Source organism: Mustelus asterias, chromosome 10, assembly GCF_964213995.1.
Source record: "Mustelus asterias chromosome 10, sMusAst1.hap1.1, whole genome shotgun sequence".
In the NCBI taxonomy this organism is placed as follows: Eukaryota; Metazoa; Chordata; class Chondrichthyes; order Carcharhiniformes; family Triakidae; genus Mustelus; species Mustelus asterias.
Genome location: NC_135810.1, coordinates 112,994,264 through 113,012,783, shown reverse-complemented (window position 1 = coordinate 113,012,783; position 18,520 = coordinate 112,994,264). Strand labels below are relative to the sequence as shown.

Sequence of the window (18,520 nt, the reverse complement as noted above, 5' to 3'; positions counted from 1 at the left end):
TTGACACTTACCTGTAATACATTACATACTGGGTGTCTGTTGGTGCTTTGCTACCTGCTCTCCATGTACAATTCATGGATGAATGATTATACAAAATGCACGAAAAGTTGGAAATCAATGTTTGTCGATCACCTGTGTTAATAAAATAAGCAGGATTTTAATTAAAAGACGTTGTGATAAGCGTGGCGTATTAACAATAATTTTCGTTCTGGGGCGGCACGGTAGCACAGTGGTTAGCACTGCTGCTTCACAGCTCCAGGGTCCCGGGTTCGATTCCCGGCTCGGGTCACTGTCTGTGTGGAGTTTGCACATTCTCCTCGTGTCTGCGTGGGTTTCCTCCGGGTGCTCCGGTTTCCTCCCACAGTCCAAAGATGTGCGGGTTAGGTTGATTGGCCAGGTTAAAAAAATTGCCCCTTAGAGTCCTGGGATGCGTAGGTTAGAGGGATTAGCGGGTAAAATATGTGGGGGTAGGGCCTGGGTGGAATTGTGGTCGGTGCAGACTCGATGGGCCGAATGGCCTCCTTCTGCACTGTAGGGTTTCTATGATTTCTATGAATTGAAAGAAATTATACCAGAAATGTTTTCTCTCAGAAAATTAACTCTGGGTGGCATGGTGGCACAGTGGGTAGCATTGCTGCCTCACAGTGCCAGGGACCCGGGTTCGATTCCAGCCTCAGGTGACTGTCTGTGTGGAGTTCACACGTTCTCCCTCTGGGTTTCCTCCGGATGCTCCGGTTTCCTCCCACAGTCCAAAGATGTGCAGGTTAGGTGGATTGGCCATGCGAAATTACCTTATAGTATCGGGGGTGTGGTTTAGCAGGGTAAATATGTTGGGCTACAGGGATGGGGCCTGTGTGGGATTGTTGTCAGTGGAAGGCTCGATGGGCCAAATGGCCTCCTTCTGTACTGTAGGGATTCTATGATTAAAATAGAACGAAAAGGGATGGTCCAAATTTTTAAACAGTGTGGGAGAACGAATAAGAATTTCGCCAGATCCTTGCTTTTACAATTCATGTTTCTCTTTAATATGGTTCTTGGGATATTGGTGCCATAGGCAAGGCTAATGTTTACACAGAACATAGAACAGTACAGCACAGGCCCTTCGGCCCATGATGTTGTGCCGAACCTTTTCCGAAACCAAGATCAAGCTATCCCACTCGCAATCATTCTAGTGTGCTCCATGTGCCGATCCAATAACCGCTTGAAAGTTCCTAAAGTGTCCGACTCCACTATCACAGCAGGCAGTCCATTCCACACCCCAACCACTCTCTGAGTAAAGAACCTACCTCGTACATCCCTCCTATATCTTCCACCACAAACCTTATAGCTATGCCCCCTAGTAACAGCTACATCCACCCGAGGAAATAGTCTCTGAACATCCACTCTATCTATCCCCCTCATCATCTTATAAACCTCTATTAAGTCGCCTCTCAACCTCCTCCGCTCTAAAGAGAAAAGCCCTAGCTCCCTCAACCTTTCCTCATAAGACCTACCCTCCAAACCAGGCAGCATCCTGGTAAATCTCCTCTGCACTCTTTCCAGTGCTTCCACATCCTTCTTATAGTGAGGTGACCAGAACTGCACACAATATTCCAAATGTGGTCTCACCAAAGTCCTGTACAGTTGCAGCATAACCCCACAGCTCTTAAGCTCAAACCCCCTGTTAATAAACGCTAACACACTATAGGCCTTCTTCACGGCTCTATCCACTTGAGTGGCAGCCTTCAGAGATCTGTGGATATGATCCCCAAGATCTCTCTGTTCCTCCACATTCCTCAGAACCCTACCTTTGACCCTGTAATCCGCATTCAAATTTGTCCTACCAAAATGAATCACCTCGCACTTATCAGGGTTAAACTCCATCTGCCATTTTGCGGCCCAGCTCTGCATCCTATCAATGTCTTTTTGCAGCCTACAACAGCCCTCCACCTCATCCACTACTCCACCAATTGCCATTTATTGCCATTGAGAACGTTGTGCCAAACCTTCTTCTTGAACAAGTGCATCTGTGTGTGCATCTTTATAGATCTTTGAAGGTGGCAGGACAACTTGGGTGGGATGTTGAGTACAAAAGCAGGGAAGTTATGCTGAATCCATATAAAGCTTTGGGAAAGCCACATACAGTATGGTGCAGGTTCAGTCGGCAGTTAGGAAGGAAAATGCAATGTTAGCATTCATGTCAAGAGGGATAGAATACAAGAGCACTTCTGAGGCTGTATAAGGCTCTGGTCAGACCCCATTTGGAATATTGTGAGCAGTTTTGGGCCCCATATCTAAGGAAGGATGTGCTGGCCTTGGAATGGGTCCAAAGGAGGTTCACAAGAATAATCCATGGAATGAAGAGCTTGTCGTATCAGGAAATGTTGAGGACTCTGAGTCTGTACTCGTTGAAGTTTAGAAGGGTGAGGGGGGTTCTTATTGAAACTTACAAGATACTGCAAAGCCTGGATAGAGTGGATGTGGAGAGGATGTTTTGGGAAAAACGAGAACCAGAGGGTACAACCTCAGGCTAAAGGGACGATCCTGTAAAACAGAGAAGAGGAGGAATTTCTTCAGCCAGAGAGTGGTGAATCTGTGGAACTCTTTGCCGCAGAAGGCTGTGGAAGCCAGGTCATTGAGTGTCTTTAAGACAGAGCTAGATAGGTTCTTGATTAATAAGGGGATCGGGGTTATGGGGTAAAGGCAGGAGAATGGGGATGAGAAAAATATCAGCCATGATTGATTGGTGGAGCAGATTCGATGGGCCAATTGGCCTAATTCTGCTTCCACGTTTAATGGTCTTATGCTCTAACATAATGCATGCAGTTCTGGACATCATGATGTAGGAGTGTCAGCAAATTCATGGAATTTTGATTTGATTTGATTTGATTTATTTTTGTCACATGTATTAGCATACAGTGAAAAAAAACAAGAGAGTGCAGAATGTAGTGTTACAGTCACAGCTCGGGTGTAGAGAAAGATCAATTTAAAGCGAGGTAAGTCCATTCAAAAATCTGACAGCAGCAGGGAAGAAGCTGTTCTTGAATCAGTTGGTACGTGACCTCAGACCTTTGTACCTTTTTCCCGACGGAAGAAGGTGGAAGAGGGAATGTCCGGGGTGCGTGGGGTCCTTAATTATGATGGTTGTTTTGCCGAGGCAGTGGGAAGTGTAGACACTGCCGAGGCAGTGGGAAGTGTAGACAGGATGGGAGGCTGGTTTGCGTGATGGATTGGGCTACATTCACGAGGTTGTGTAGTTCGTTGCAGTCTTGGGCAGAGCAGGAGCCATACCAAGCTGTGATACAACCAGAAAGAGTGCTCCCTATGGTGCATCTATAAAAGTTGCTGAGAGTCATAGCTGACATGCCAAATTTCCTTTCTGAGAAAGTAGAGGCGTTGGTGGGCTTTCTTAACTATAGTGTCAGCATGGGGGGGGACCAGGACAGATTGTTGGTGATCTGGACACCTAAAAACCTGAAGCTCTCGACCCTTTCTACTTTGTCTCCGTTGATGTAGACAGGGGCATATTCTCCTTTACACTTCCTGAAGTCAATGACAATCTCCTTTGTTTTGTTGACATTGAGGGAGAGATTATTGTTGCTGCACCAGTTCACCAGATACTCTCTCATTCCTCTACTCTGTCTCATCATTGTTTGCACATTCTCCTCGTGTCTGCGTGGGTTTCCTCCGATCCACTACGGTGGTGTCGTCAGCAAATTTGAAAATCGAATTGGAGGGGAATTTGGCCACACAGTCATAGGTGTATAAAGAGTATAGTAGGGGCTGAGAACACAGTCTTGTGGGGCATCAACGTTGAGGATGATCGTGGAGGAGGTATTGTTGCCTATCCTTACTGATTGTGGTCTGTGAGTTAGGAAGTTCAGGATCCAGTCGCAGAAGGACGTGCCGAGGCCCAGGCCACGGAGTTTGGAGATGAGTTTTGTGGGAATAATGGTGTTGAAGGCTGAGCTACAGTCAATAAATAGGAGTCTGACATGGGTGAAATTATTATTTAGGTGTTCCAGGGTTGAGTGCAGGGCCAGGGAGATGGCATCTGCTGTGGACCTGTTGAGGTGGTAGGCAAACTGTAGTGGATCTAGGTAGTCCGGGAGGCTGGAATTGATTCGTGCCATGACTAGCCTTTCAAAGCACTTCATAATGATGGATGTCAGAGCCACCGGCCGATAGTCATTAAAGCACACTGCTTGGTTTTTCTTAGGTACCAGGATGATGGTGAATTGGGTTCCGTTGTTGCATATTATTAGAACTTAGAAAGTTCTTAGAAACTTAGAAAGTTTCTAAGTTCTTAGAAACTTAGAAACCCTCCTATTATTCTTTCAGGAATCCCTTGCTCAATGAACAGACCTCGTACTGCTGAGATCTTCCACTGTGCAGATAAAAGGGAATGTTGAGTGGTTGTCTGCAGCTCTGAGCTGCTGCATTCTTGATTGTGTGTTGATAATTCAGTTCCCACAGTGTGTCCTGGTCTGGGTGGTACTTCAGTAGCTATCAGTTCCTCTTTCTGCTGTGTGTATTCTCAAACATTGAATATAGACATCCTGTGAAGCTTTTGTTGAAGGTTACCCAGCTTGCAGCTGATCTGGCCCTGAGCAAACACTTCTCCATTCTTGTGTGGTGTTCCTAGAGTCATAGAGGGATGGAACCAGGCCCTTCGATCCTACTTGTTCATGTCGCCCTTTTTTTTTAGCCACCATGGTAGTCCCAATTGCCCGCGTTTGGCCCATATCCCTTTATACCCGTCTTACCCATGTAACTGTCTGAACGCTTTTTAAAAGACAAAATTGTACCCGCCTCTCCTACTACTTCTGGCAGCTTGTTCCAGACACTCATCATCCTCTTTGTGAAAAAATTGCCTCTCTGGACCCTTTTGTATCTCTCCCCTCCCACCTTAAACCTATTCCCTCTAGTTTTGGACTCCCCTACCTTTGGGAAAAGATAGAACAAAGAACAAAAATAAAAGAACAAAGAAAATTATAGCACAGGAACAGGCCCTTCGGCCCTCCAAGCCTGCACCAACCATGCTGCCCGACTTAACTAAAACCCTCTACCCTTCCGGGGACCATATCCCTCTATTCCTATCCTATTCATCTATTTGTCAAGACGTCCCGTAAAACTCACTATCGTATCTGCTTCCACTACCTCTCCCGGCAGCGTGTTCCAGGCACCCATCACCCTCTGTGTAAAAAACTTGCCTCGTACATCTCCTTTAAACCTTGCCCCTTGCACCTTAAACCTATGCCCCCTAGTAATTGACTCTTCCACCTTGGGAAAAAGCTTCTGACTATCCACTCTGTCCATGCCCCTCATAATCTTATAGACTTCTACCAAGTCGCCCCTCAACCTCCGTCATTCTAGTAAGAACAAACCGAGTTTCTCCAACCTCTCCTCATAGCTAATGCCCTCCATACCAGGCAACATCCTGGTAAATCTTTTCTGTACCCTCTCCAAAGCCTCCACATCATTCTGGTAGTGTGGCGACCAGAATTGAACACTATATTCCAAGTGCTGAGTTCTAAGATGTTGACTATCTAGCTGATCTATGATGTGGAGATGCTGGGGTTGGACTGGGGTGGGCACAGTAAGTAGTCTCACAACACCAAGTTAAAGTCCAACAGTTTAATTTGGTATCAGGAGCTTTCAGAGCGCCATTCCTTCATCAGGTGAGAGGCATTCTGGCATGTGACTCCAGAGCTACAATAATGTGGTTGACTCTTAAATGCCCGCGGGCAACTTGGGATGGACAATAAATGCTGGTCAGCCAGCGACGCCCATGTCCCACGAATGAATATATAATATATAAAAAAAGATTGTGCATGTTCAGGAGTCTGTTCATTATGTAATATATAGATATGTTTATAACCAATATATATAATATACACACATACTCATATTTGGACATTAATTATAATGATATATGCAGCTGCCATACCTGGTGGTGGTTGGATATCTTTCACAGTCCAGTTACTTTCTTTAAAAATTATTTTTCGCATATCAAGGGGCACATTTTTAACTCGTACGGAAACACCCCTGTGTAATTCAAATACTGTCATATATTCCGGTTCCGAAAGCCTGGAATCCTGTATTAAATAGTAAAACAATTGGTGTAGTTAGTGTCCTTCAAGAAGGAAGACATGGTGGCACAGTGGTTAGCCACTGCCTCACAACGCCAGGGAACCGGGTTCGATTCCTGGCTTGAGTCAATTTCCGCGTGGAGCCTGCACATTCTCCCTGTCTCTGCGTGGGTTTCCTCTGGGTGCTCCGGTTTCCATCCACAGTCCAAAGATGTGCCGTTAGGTGGATTGGCCATGCTAAATTGCCACTTAGTGTCAGGGGGACTAGCTAGGGTAAATGCATGGAGTTATGGGGACAGGGTCTGGGTGGGATCGTGTTTGGAGCAGACGTGATGAGCCGAATGGCCTCCTTCTGCACTGTAAGGGTTCTATGATCCTTATGGCGACTTTTATGTGTTTTTGCTAAATGATGAAAAGCTCTTACAGATGTTAAGATCAGAAACCCCAAGATATGAAGCCAGACTAGACCCGAACAATATCCTATTTTGGCATTAATGTAAAGATTTTCTCAAAAAATTCTAATTTCCCAACGATTGGGAAATTAGGAGTAAATCCAATTTTTTTTTAGGGTGATTTCCAGAATGAATCTCCAACCCACTGTGCATCCCAGAGTGCCCTAGCGTGATTCAGTCTGGGGATGGGGTGTATTCCTGCCTGAGAGGTTGGCAGCACAGCACTGAGCGGGTCACTGCGCATGTGCTGAATTGTCGGAGCGGAGATTGGCGCATGCGCAGCGGCCCCTCATTGCAGATCGCTGGCCTACCGGGCAATCCCCCATCGTTAGCCCACTGACTCCCCACTCCCCCGATCGGTGACAACCCGGACCTCTGCAGGCCAGCCCCTATGTTCCACTTGCTCCCCCCGGGACCCCAGCCAGCCCAGGTCTCCCTGACCCCCACTCCCTGACTGTCCCGAACTCCCTTCCACCCGGATGGCGAACCCCGATTGCCCTCTTCCCTCCCAATTGTGATCCCAATGCAGAGTGGCACCAGTGATCAGGCCCTGTTTGGCCCTGCCCCCCAAAAGGCCCTTGGCACTGCCCGATGCCGAGTGGGCAGTGCCAGTTTTTCTTTTGAGGAGTGCCAGGGTGTTAGGCTGGCACTGCCAGGTTGGCACTGACCAAGGGACACCCCCCCTTACTACTGACCTCCTTTGGGGGGGGACCTCAATGGCCTCCCTTCTCTCCAATGGGGTCAGCCTGCCTGTTTTTGAGGTGACATCCTTTGAATGAGATGTTAAACTGAGATCCCATCTGTATGTTCAAACGTATGGGGAGCAAGACATGTGAAGGGAGAGAGAAGCTGTTCTCAGTGGTGGAAAGATGGAGAACCTATTTAAGATGATTGACAACATATTGGAATTAGGTTTTAACATAATAGAGAGAAAAAAATAAAATCTTACTTTTTGCCAAGTGTGAGAATCGAGGTACTTATACTCAAACAGATATCTAACATCTAACATATCTAACATCTTCTTTATGTCTTCACTGAGGCCGTCATTCCAAGTAAATGTCAGTTCTCCGAGCTGTATATCTACAATCGTAATGTTGGTCGGTGGATTAAGTTCCGCTGTTTTAAAGATAATAAACAAACATTAATAAGCGAAAGAAGAAGCTTAAATGTGGAAGTTGCATTCACATTCAGGCTCTTGTTCAACACTAGCAGATAATGAGAGTAAATGTACGTCTAGAAACTCTGTACAACTCTTAGTGACATAGCAAGGCAGGAAAAGCCCATCCACTTTGTCATCGTCATCTTTCTCCTGAATGCTTGCAAGACTTCCCACTCCAAACATCTCGATTTTGACCTCTCTCACACCTGTCCACCCCTTCGCAAACCTCCTCCCCCTCACCTTGAACTTGTGTCCTCTCATGGCTGACTCTTCAGCTAAGGGGAACAGTTCCTCCCTATCCACTCCGTTCATGCCCCTCATAATCTTACGCACCTCAATCAGGTCGCCTCTTAGTCTTCTCTGCTGCAACAGTCCAAGTCTATTCATCCAGTCTTCATATCTTAAATGTTCCATCCCAGGGAGCATCCTGGTAATTCTCCTCTGCACCCCCTCCAGTGCAAGCACACCCTTCCTATAATGTGGCGACCAGAACTGCATACAGTACTCTAGCTGTGGCCTCATCAAAATTCTATACAACTCCAACGTGACTCCCCTGTTTTTGTAATCTATGCCTCAATTGATAAAGGCAAGAATCCCAACTGCCTCCACAAACATGCCCGTCCACCTTCAGCGATCTATGGACAAACACGCCAAGGTCCCTTTGTTCCCCAGAATTTTCTAGTGTCATTGAATACTTCCTTGTCAAATTGCTCCTTCCAAAGTGTATCATCTCACTTTTCAGGGTTAAATTCCATCTGCCACTTATCTGTCCATTTGACCATCCCATTTATTATCTTCCTGTAGCCCATGACACTCCGCCTCACTGCTAACCATCCGTCCAATCTTTGTGTCATCTGCAAACTTACTAATGCTACCCCCCACATAATCATCTATGTAGTTTATATAAATGAGGAATAGTAGGGGGCCCTACCCTTTCCCTGATTATCCTCTTCCCATTGATATACTTGCAGAATATCACAAAATCATAGGATCATAGAATCCTACAGTGCAGAAGGAGGCCATTCAGCCCATTGAGTCTGCACCGTCTTGGGATTTTCCCTATTTTTACCAGCCAGAGCTTTCTCATATCCCCACTTTACTCTCCTAATTGCTTCTTAAGCTCCACCCTGCACTTTCTGTACTTCACTAATGCCTCTGTTGATTTGCTACCCTTGTATCTGCCTTTCTTTTCCTTTTTGTCATATCATGAATATCTCTAGTCATCCATGATTCTCTGGGCTTGTTACTCCTTCCTATCACCATAGAGGGGACATGTTGGACCTGATGAAGGAGCAGGGCTCAGAAAGCTTGTGATACCAAATAAACCTATTGGACTTTAACCTGGTGTTGCGAGACTTCTTACTGTGCCTTATTTTAGTAAAAGCTGCTCTCCCCCAATACAAAACGCTTTTCACAACCTGTCTATTTCTTTGTCCATAACAAGCTTAAATTGTACCATGTTGTGATCGCTATCACTAAAATGCTCCCCCACCACCACCTCAACCACCTGTCCAGATTCATTCCCCAGAATTAGGTCCAGCACAGCTCCCTCCCTCATTGGACCCTCCAAATATTGCCCTAAAATGTTATCCTGTACACATTTCAAGAAATCCATTCCATAGAGTCATAGTCATAGAGGTTTACAGCATGGAAACAGGCCCATCAACCCAACTTGTCCATGACGCCCTTTTTTTAAAAACCCCTAAGCTAATCCCAATTGCCCGCATTTGGCCCATATCCCTCTATACCCATTGTACACATGTAACTATCTAAATGCTTTTTAAAAGACAAAATTGTACCCGCATCTACTACTACCTCTAGCAGCTTGTTCTAGACACTCACCACCCTCTGTGTGAAAAAATTGCCCCTCTGGATAATTTTGTATTTCTCCCCTCTCAGCTTAAATCTATGCCGTCTAGTTTTAGACTCCCCTACCTTTGGGAAAAGATATTGACTATCTAGCTGATCTGTGCCCCTCATTATTTTATAGACCTCTATAAGATCACCCCTCAGCCTCCTACGCTCCAGACAAAAAAGTCCCGGTCTATCCAGCCTCTCCATATAACTCAATCCATCAAGTCCCGGTAGCATCCTAGTAAATCTTTTCTGCACTCTTTCTAGTTCAATAACATTCTTTCTGTAATAGGGTGACCAGAATTGCACACAATATTCCAAGTGTGGCCTTACCAATGTCTTGTACAACTTCAACAAGACGTTCCAACACTTGCATTCAATGTTTTGACCGATGAAACCAAGCATGCCGAATGCCTTCTTCACCACTCTGTCCACCTGTGACTCCACTTTCAAGGAGCTATGAACTGAGTAAATCCTGCCCTGGTTCAATCTACCAAAATGCATCACCTCGCATTTGTCTAAATTAAACTCCATCTGCCATTCGTCAGCCCACTGGCCCAATTGATCAAGATCCCGTTGCAATTGGAGATAACTTTTTTCACTGTCCACTATGCCACCAATTTTGGTGTCATCTGCAAACTTACTACCATGCCTCTTATATTCTCATCCAAATCATTGATATAAATAGACATAGACATAGAACAGTACAGCACAGAACAGGCACTTTGGCCCACGATGTTGTGCCGAGCTTTGTCTGAAACCCAGATCAAGCTATTTCCTCCCAATCATCCCGAAGTACTCCATGTGCCTATCCAATAGCTTCTTAAATGTTCCTAAAGTTTCTGACTCCACTATCCCTGCAGGCAGTCCATTCCACACCCCACCACTCTCTGCGTAAAGAACCTACCTCGGACATCCTTCCTATATCTCCCACCATGAACCCTATAGTTATGCCCCCTAGTTACCGCTTCATTCACCCGAGGAAATAGTCTTTGAACGTTCACTCTATCTATCCCCCTCATCATCTTATAAACGTCTATCAAGTCTCCTCTCAACCTCCTCCACTCCAAAGAGAAAAGCCCAAGTTCCCTCAACCTTTCCTCATAAGACCTACCCTCCAAACCAGGCAGCATCCTGGTAAATCTCCTTTGCACTCTTTCCAGTGTCTCCACATCCTTCTTGTAGTGAGGTGACCAGAACTGCACACAATATTCCAAATGTGGTCTCACCAAGGTCCTGTACAGTTGCAGCATAACTCACCAAGGTCCTGTACAGTTGCAGCATAACTATCTAAATGCTTTTTAAAAGACAAAATTGTACCCGCATCTACTACTACCTCTAGCAGCTTGTTCTAGACACTCACCACCCTCTGTGTGAAAAAATTGCCCCTCTGGATAATTTTGTATTTCTCCCCTCTCAGCTTAAATCTATGCCGTCTAGTTTTAGACTCCCCTACCTTTGGGAAAAGATATTGACTATCTAGCTGATCTGTGCCCCTCATTATTTTATGGATATGAACCCCAAGATCTCTCTGTTCCTCCACATTCTTCAGAACCCTACCTTTGACCCTGTAATCCACATTTAAATTTGTCCTACCAAAATGAATCACCTCACATTTGTCAGGGTTAAACTCCATTTGCCATTTTTCAGCCCAGCTCTGCGTCCTATCTATATCTCTTTGCAGCCTACCACAGCCCTCCACCTCATCCACTACTCCACCAATCTTGGTGTCATCAGCAAATTTACTGATCCACCCTTCAGCCCCCTCCTCCAAGTCATTAATAAAAATTACAAATAGCAGAGGACCAAGCACTGATCCCTGTGGCACTCCGCTGGTAACCGGTTTCCAGTCCGAAAATTTTCCATCCACCACCACCCTCTGTCTTCTGTTAGATAGCCAGTTACCTATCCAATCGGCCAAACTTCCCTCTATCCCACACATCCTTACTTTCTTCATAAGTCGACAGTGGGGGACTTTATCAAACGCCTTACTAAAATCCATGTATATGACATCAACTGCACTACCTTCATCTACACACTTAGTTACCTCCTCAAAAAATTCTATCAAATTTGTGAGGCAAGACTTGCCCTTCACAAATCCGTGCTGACTATCCCGGATTAAGCTGCATCTTTCTAAATGGTCGTAAATCCTATCCCTAAGGACCTTTTCCATCAACTTACCGACCACCGAAGTAAGACTAACCGGCCTATAATTACCAGGGTCATTTCTATTCCCTTTCTTAAACAGAGGAAACACATTCGCCACTCTCCAGTCCTCTGGCACCACCCCCGTGGACAGTGAGGATGCAAAGATCAATGCCAAAGGCTCTGCTATCTCATCCCTTGCCTCCCAAAGAATCCTTGGATATATTTCATCAGGCCCAGGGGACTTATCAACTTTCAGTTTATTCAAAATTGCCAGTACATCTTCCCTCCGAACATCTACTTCCTCCAGCCTATTATCCTGTAACACCATCTCTTCCTCAAAAACATGGCCCCTCTCCTTGGTGAACACCGAAGAAAAGTATTCATTCATCACCTCTCCTATCTCTTCTGACTCCAGGCACAAATTCCCACTATTGTCCTTGACCGGCCCCAGCCTCACCCTGGTCATTCTTTTATTCCTCACATAAGACTCACAAATGACAAGTTACAGTGGACCCAGCACTGATCCCTGAGGTACACTGCTGGTCACAGGCCTCCAGTTTGAAAAACAACTCTCTACAACTATCCTCCGGCTTCTATCAAGAAGCCAATTTTGTATCCATTTAGATACCCCACCCTGGATCCCGTGAGATTTAACCTTATGCAACAACCTATCATGTGGTACCTTTTCAAAGGCCTTGCTAAAGTCCACGTAGACAACATCAACTGCACTGCCCTCATCTACCTTCTTGGTAGATGAGGGCCCTTCAAAAAACTCAATCAAATTTGTGAGACATGATTTTCCACTCACAAAGCCATGCTGACTGTCCCTAATCAGTCCTTGTGTCTCTAAATGCCTGTAGACCCTGTCTCTCAAAATACCTTCCAACAACTTACCCACCATAGATGTGAGGCTCACTGGCCTGTAGTTCCCAGGCTTTTCCCTGCAGCCCTTTTTAAACAAAGGCACAACATTTGCCACTCTCCAATCTTCAGGCACCTCACGCGTGATTATCGATGATCTAAATATCTTGGCTAGGGGACCCGCAATTTCCTCCCAAGCCTCCCACAATGTCCTGGGATATACCTCATCAGGTCCCGGGGATTTATCTACTTTGATGCTCTTTAAGACTTCCAGCACCTCCTTCTCTGTAATATGTACACTTGATTCTATATCTAATGTTGGGGAAGTTAATATCACCTAATATTATTACCCTGGTATCGTTTTTACACACTTCTGCAAATTGCACACATTTTTGCTCCTTAAGTAATTAGTCCCATTTTGATCCCTAATCTTCTCTGCCTCTTTATATGGATTTTCTCTTTTCGGATGATACTTGAAACATATCCTTTGACCAAACTTTGAGTCATCTCACTTAATATACCCTTAAATGGTTTTATATTAAATTTTGTTTGATAACATCTGCAAACCACTTTGGGACATTTTAAGTTTAAGTTTAATTATGTCACAAAGTAGGCTTATATGAACACTGCAATAAAGTTACTGTGAAAATCCCCCAGTCGCCACACTCTGGTGCCTATTCGGGTACACTGAGGGAGAATTTAGCATGACCAATGCGCCTAACCAGCACAACTTTAGGACTGTGTGAGGAAACCAGGGCACCCGGAGCAAACCCACGCAGGCACAAGGAGAATGTGCAGACTCCACACAGACTGTGACCAAAGCCTAGAATCGAACTCGGGTCCCTGGTGCTGTGAGGCAGCAGTGCTAACCACTGTGCCACCGTGCCGCCCAGGTCGTTGAGACTTAATAAAAGTTATAGCTCAACTTCGCTCATTATTAGTTATTATTAACTTTCTTATTAGTTAATAGGAAACTTATAAGATGCACATGGACATCTTTAATATAGAAACGTGGAACATGTAAGTGCAAAGTGAACAGTTCAAAAATGAGATGGGAACTGACTTGGGAAGGAAGGGCATTTGGGAACATGGAAGTGGGATTGAAAACTTGGAGCTGCCATTGTTAAAAGGAAATGGGAAAACAGACTCTGTAGCGAGGGAAATCTCAGTACTTACTCAGGTTATCTCGGAACTTTAGGTTCCCATCACTTAATGCAATTCGTAACACAAAGGAGGTCACAAAGCAAGCTGCCAGTAAGAACATAGTAGAAGTCTTCAGTAGAAATACTGCCTACTCAGAAATAAACTCAGATGCCAGACGATAAAACTCCTTGAAAAAAGAAGAAAGGAAAATAATATCATCTTATAAAAATGGAAGAAAATTTGGACATATATTTTTAACAATAAATGATCTTTTTCTGCCTTTTGCAACACTTTAACTCACAGCTAACAAGGGAGTTAAGTGCAGTGAAATGCAGGACAGCATTTGCGACAGCGCAGATCAGTATTGCACTGGATTATCAGTTCATCTCACTAACCCAGAGATGAGAATGTCACCGACTGAACCACGCTGACCAAGTGACTTAACACATAAGAAAGGTGAAGAAGCGACAAACGAAAATAAATATGGAAACAACCAAGCTCCTTAAGGCAGTGGTCACCTGAAGCCAATACGTGCAGTGCAAAAGGTAGGCCGGGACTTTTGCCTATGGGAGGTATAGATCAAGTCAGGAAATTTCCTATGTCACCGCTCCCACCTTGGTTGAACGCAATAGAAAGTACCAAGTACCCTGAACGGTGCAATCTTCTCTCCGGAGTTGCTGGAGGGGTGGGAGAGTGGTGGGGGAATGGTGGGGGTGGGGGTGTGTGGTGGCAACGTGGGGGATGGATTCGAGTCTACCGACCTCGAAGGAGATCAGAGGTGGCCACGCGGGCAACTGAATGTTGAAGCAGGCTGGGTAAAAGGTGGCGGTGGTAGCTGGATTCTCAAGGTGGCGTGGAAATTTGAAGCCAGCGTTGGGGTTGTGGGGGGGGGCGCAGAGGGGGAGGGGGGGTGCGGGGGAGGTGGGGGGAGAAGAGGGGAAGGGTCTTAATGGAGAGGATGTGTCGAATAGAGGGAGCACCCACAGGGCCAGACATTATAGGCAGAGCGGTGGGGGGAAGGGGGATTTGGAATGGGACCTGCTGAAGAAAAGGGGATCTTGAAAGAGAGAGAGAGAGACAGCCCTCACCACCACCACTTCCCCTCACCCCATCCACCCTCCCCCCCCACCCCCCTGTTGTTGAGCCACAAGATGGCACTGCACCAATGCTGCAGGAATTCCCTTGTAGGCCAATGTAGGTATAGAAAATGGGCGGCACGGTGACACAGTGATTAGCACTGCTGCCTCACAGCACCAGGGACCTAAGTCCAATTCCTGGCTTGAGTCACTGTCTGTGTGAAGCTTGCACATTCTCCCCGCGTCTGCGTGGGTTTCCTCCGGGTGCTCTGGTTTTCCCCCCCCACAATCCAAAGGTGTTAGGTGGATCGACCATGCTAAATTGCCCCTCAGGGAGACTAGCTAGAGTAAATGCACGGAGTTATGGGGATAGGGCCTGGGTGGGATTGTGGTCAGTGCAGACTCGATGGGCCGAATGGCCTCCTTCTGTACTGTAGGATTCTATGAAAACAAGGAAGGAGACTGTGATATAATTGAACAGATCAGCAGTGAGAGGGGGAAGGTACTATCAGTTTTAACGGGCTTAAAAGTGGATAAGTCCCCAGATCCAGATGAGATAGAGCCATAGAGTCATGGAGGTTTACAGCATGGAAACAGGCCCTTCGGCCTAACTTGTCCATGCTGCCCTTTTTAAAAAAAAAACCCTAAACTAATCCCAATTGCCCGCATTTGGCCCATATCCCTCTACCCATCATACCCATGTAACTATCTAAATGCTTTTTAAAAGATAAAATTGTACCCGCCTCTACTACTATCTCCGGCAGCTTGTCCCAGACACTCACCACCCTCTGTGTGAAGAAATTGCCCCTCTGGACACTTTTGTACCTCTCCCCTCTCACCTTAAACCTATGCCCTCTAGTTTTAGACTCCTCTACCTTTGGGAAAATATATTGACTATCCACCTTGTCTATGCCCCTCATTATTTTATAGACCTCTATAAGATCACCCCTCAGCCTCCTACGCTCCAGAGAAAAAAGTCCCAGTCTATTCAGCCTCTCCTTATAACTCAATCCATCAAGTCCCGGTAGCATCCTAGTAAATCTTTTCTGCACTCTTTCTAGTTTAATAATATCCTTTCTATAATAGGGTGACCAGAATTGCACACAGTATTCCAAGTGTGGCCTTACCAATGTCTTGTACAACTTCAGCAAGACATCCCAACTCCTGAATTCAACGTTCTGACTGATGAAGCCAAGCATGCCGAATGCCTTCTTCACCACTCTGTCCACCTGTGACTCTAATTTCAAGGAGCTATGATGTACCCCTCGATCTCTTTGTTCTGTAACTCTCCCCAACACCCTACCATTAACTGAGTAAGTCCTGCCCTCGTTCAATCTACCAAAATGCACCACCTCACATTTGTCTAAATTAAACTCCATCTGCCATTTGTCAGCCCACTGGCCCAATTGATGTATCCTCAGCTGCTGTCTGCTGATTGATCCATTGATTCCTTTAGTCCCAAGAGCTATATCTAATTTCTTCTTGAAATCACAAATTGTTTTGGCCACATCTACTTTCTGCGGTAGTGAATTCCATAGATCAATCACTCTCTGCGTGAAGAGTTTTCTCCTCACCTCAGACCTAAAAGGTTTACCCTGATCCTCAAACTACTTAAAAACATAAAATCTCTATGGCAGGGCTGAAGCAGCACAGTCCCTGCAATCTCCTCCCTTATTCTACACAGCAGCCGAGGATACATCTCATCTGGGCCTGGGGATTTATCCATTTTAAAGCCCAGTAAAATTGATAGCACCTCCCCCATCTCACTGCTCATCTGTTTAGGTCTATCATGGTCTCCTTGCTTTCTATACCTACATTGGCCTTTTCCAATGTGAAGACAGGTACAAAATTCTCAGTGTATACCTCCCCAAGGCCTTTCAGTTCCATATACCAGTGGGCACTTTGGTCCCTAATGGGCCCTACTCTTTCCCTGGTTACCCTCTTGTCCTTTATTTTGCCTGCCAATGTTTTTTCATGCCCCCTCTTCACTTCTTCACTCTCCCTTTTTCAGTACCCTCCTGCACTTTTTATACTTCTCTAGGCGTCCACTGTTTTGAGTCCCCGATATCTGGCACAAGCTCTTTTTTTCCTTATCCAGCCCTGTATATCCCTTGACATGATGTGGAGATGCCGGCATTGGACTAGGGTAAGCACAATAAGAAGTCTCGCAACACCAGGTTAAAGTCCAACAGGTTTATTTGGCAGCACAAGCTTTCGGAGTCTCAGACTCCTTCACCTGATGAAGGAGCGAGACTCCGAAAGCTTGTGCTGCCAAATAAACCTGTTGGACTTTAACCTGGTGTTGTGAGACTTCTTAGTGTACTTATCCCTTGACATCCGGCATTCTCAGGAGCTTTTAGTCCCACCCTTTATTTTTACAGGAACGTGTTGGCCTTGAACACTCTTTATTTCTGTTTTGACTCTCACTGCTCCGAGTCGGAATTTCCAACAATTCTTTGCTCCAAGTTGACTTTGGCCAGAGGGTGCCTAATCATATTAATATTGGCCTTCCCCCAATTCAGTTCCACCCTGTTCCTTTTCCATAACTTCAATCTTATTGACTTATGGTCACTGCCACAAAAATGCTCCCCCACTGATACTGGCAACATCTGCTCATCTTCATTCCCTAAAATTAGGTTCAGTAGCACCCCCTCTGTTGTGGGAATTTCTACATGGCAGCTCAAAAAGCTGTCCTGGATACACTTTAAGAATTGAGATCATATGCCTCAACAGACCTGGATGAGGAAGTGGAGGGATGGGTTGGTAAGTTTGCCGACGACACGAAGGTTGGTGGGGTTGTGGATAGTCTGGAGGGATGTCAGAAGTTACAGAGGGACATAGATAGGATGCAAGACTGGGCGGAGAAGTGGCAGATGGACTTCAATCCAGATAAATGCGTAGTGGTCCATTTTGGCAGCTCAAATGGGATGAAGGAGTACAATATAAAGGGAAAGACTCTTAGTACTGTAGAGGATCAGAAGGACCTTGGGGTCCGGGTCCATAGGACTCTAAAATCGGCCCCGCAGGTGGAGGAGGTGGTTAAGAAGGCGTATGGTGTGCTGGCCTTTATCAATCGAGGGATTGAGTTTAGGAGTCCAGGGATAATGTTGCAGCTATATAAGACCCTCGTCAGACCCCACTTGGAGTACTGTGCTCAGTTCTGGTCACCTCATTACAGGAAGGATGTGGAAAAGATTGAAAGGGTGCAGAGGAGATTTACAAGGATGTTGCCTGGATTGAGTGGCATGCCTTATGAGGATAGGCTGAGGGAGCTTGGTCTTTTCTCCTTGGAGAGACGTAGGATGAGAGGAGACCTAATAGAGGTATATAAGATGTTGAGAGGCATAGATCGGGTGGACTCTCAGAGGCTTTTTCCCAGGGTGGAAATGGCTGCTACGAGAGGACACAGGTTTAAGGTGCTGGGGTGTAGGAACAGGGGAAATGTTAGGGGGTAGTTTTTCACACAGAGGGTGGTGGGCGAGTGGAATCGGCTGCCGTCAGTGGTGGTGGAGGCAAACTCGATAGGGTCTTTTAAGAGACTCCTGGATGAGTACATGGGACTTAATAGGATGGAGGGTTATAGGTAGGCCTAAAGTAGGGATATGTTCGGCACAACTTGCGGGGCCGAAGGGCTTGTTTTGTGCTGTAGTTTTCTATGTTTCTATGTTTCTATGTTTCTAACAGGAGAGAGATAGAAGTTTTTAGTGCAGTGTCTGCATGGAAAAAAAAATCACAAGACTGTAATAACTTCCACGA

General features: G+C 45.7%; 1 protein-coding gene across 1 annotated transcript in view; it reads right to left on the bottom strand.

The window, feature by feature from the left end:
- Positions 1-18,520, bottom strand: part of LOC144499872 (interleukin-5 receptor subunit alpha-like) — a 61,089-nt gene that overhangs the window by 18,398 nt on the left and 24,171 nt on the right. The window contains exons 2-5 of the mRNA XM_078222476.1: positions 13,722-13,875; positions 7,473-7,639; positions 5,930-6,077; positions 12-132 (exon numbers count right to left, since the gene is read on the bottom strand). Coding sequence (XP_078078602.1) covers positions 12-132; positions 5,930-6,077; positions 7,473-7,639; positions 13,722-13,809 — 524 coding nt within the window. The 5' untranslated portion in view covers positions 13,810-13,875. The remainder of the gene's footprint in view (positions 1-11; positions 133-5,929; positions 6,078-7,472; positions 7,640-13,721; positions 13,876-18,520) is intronic.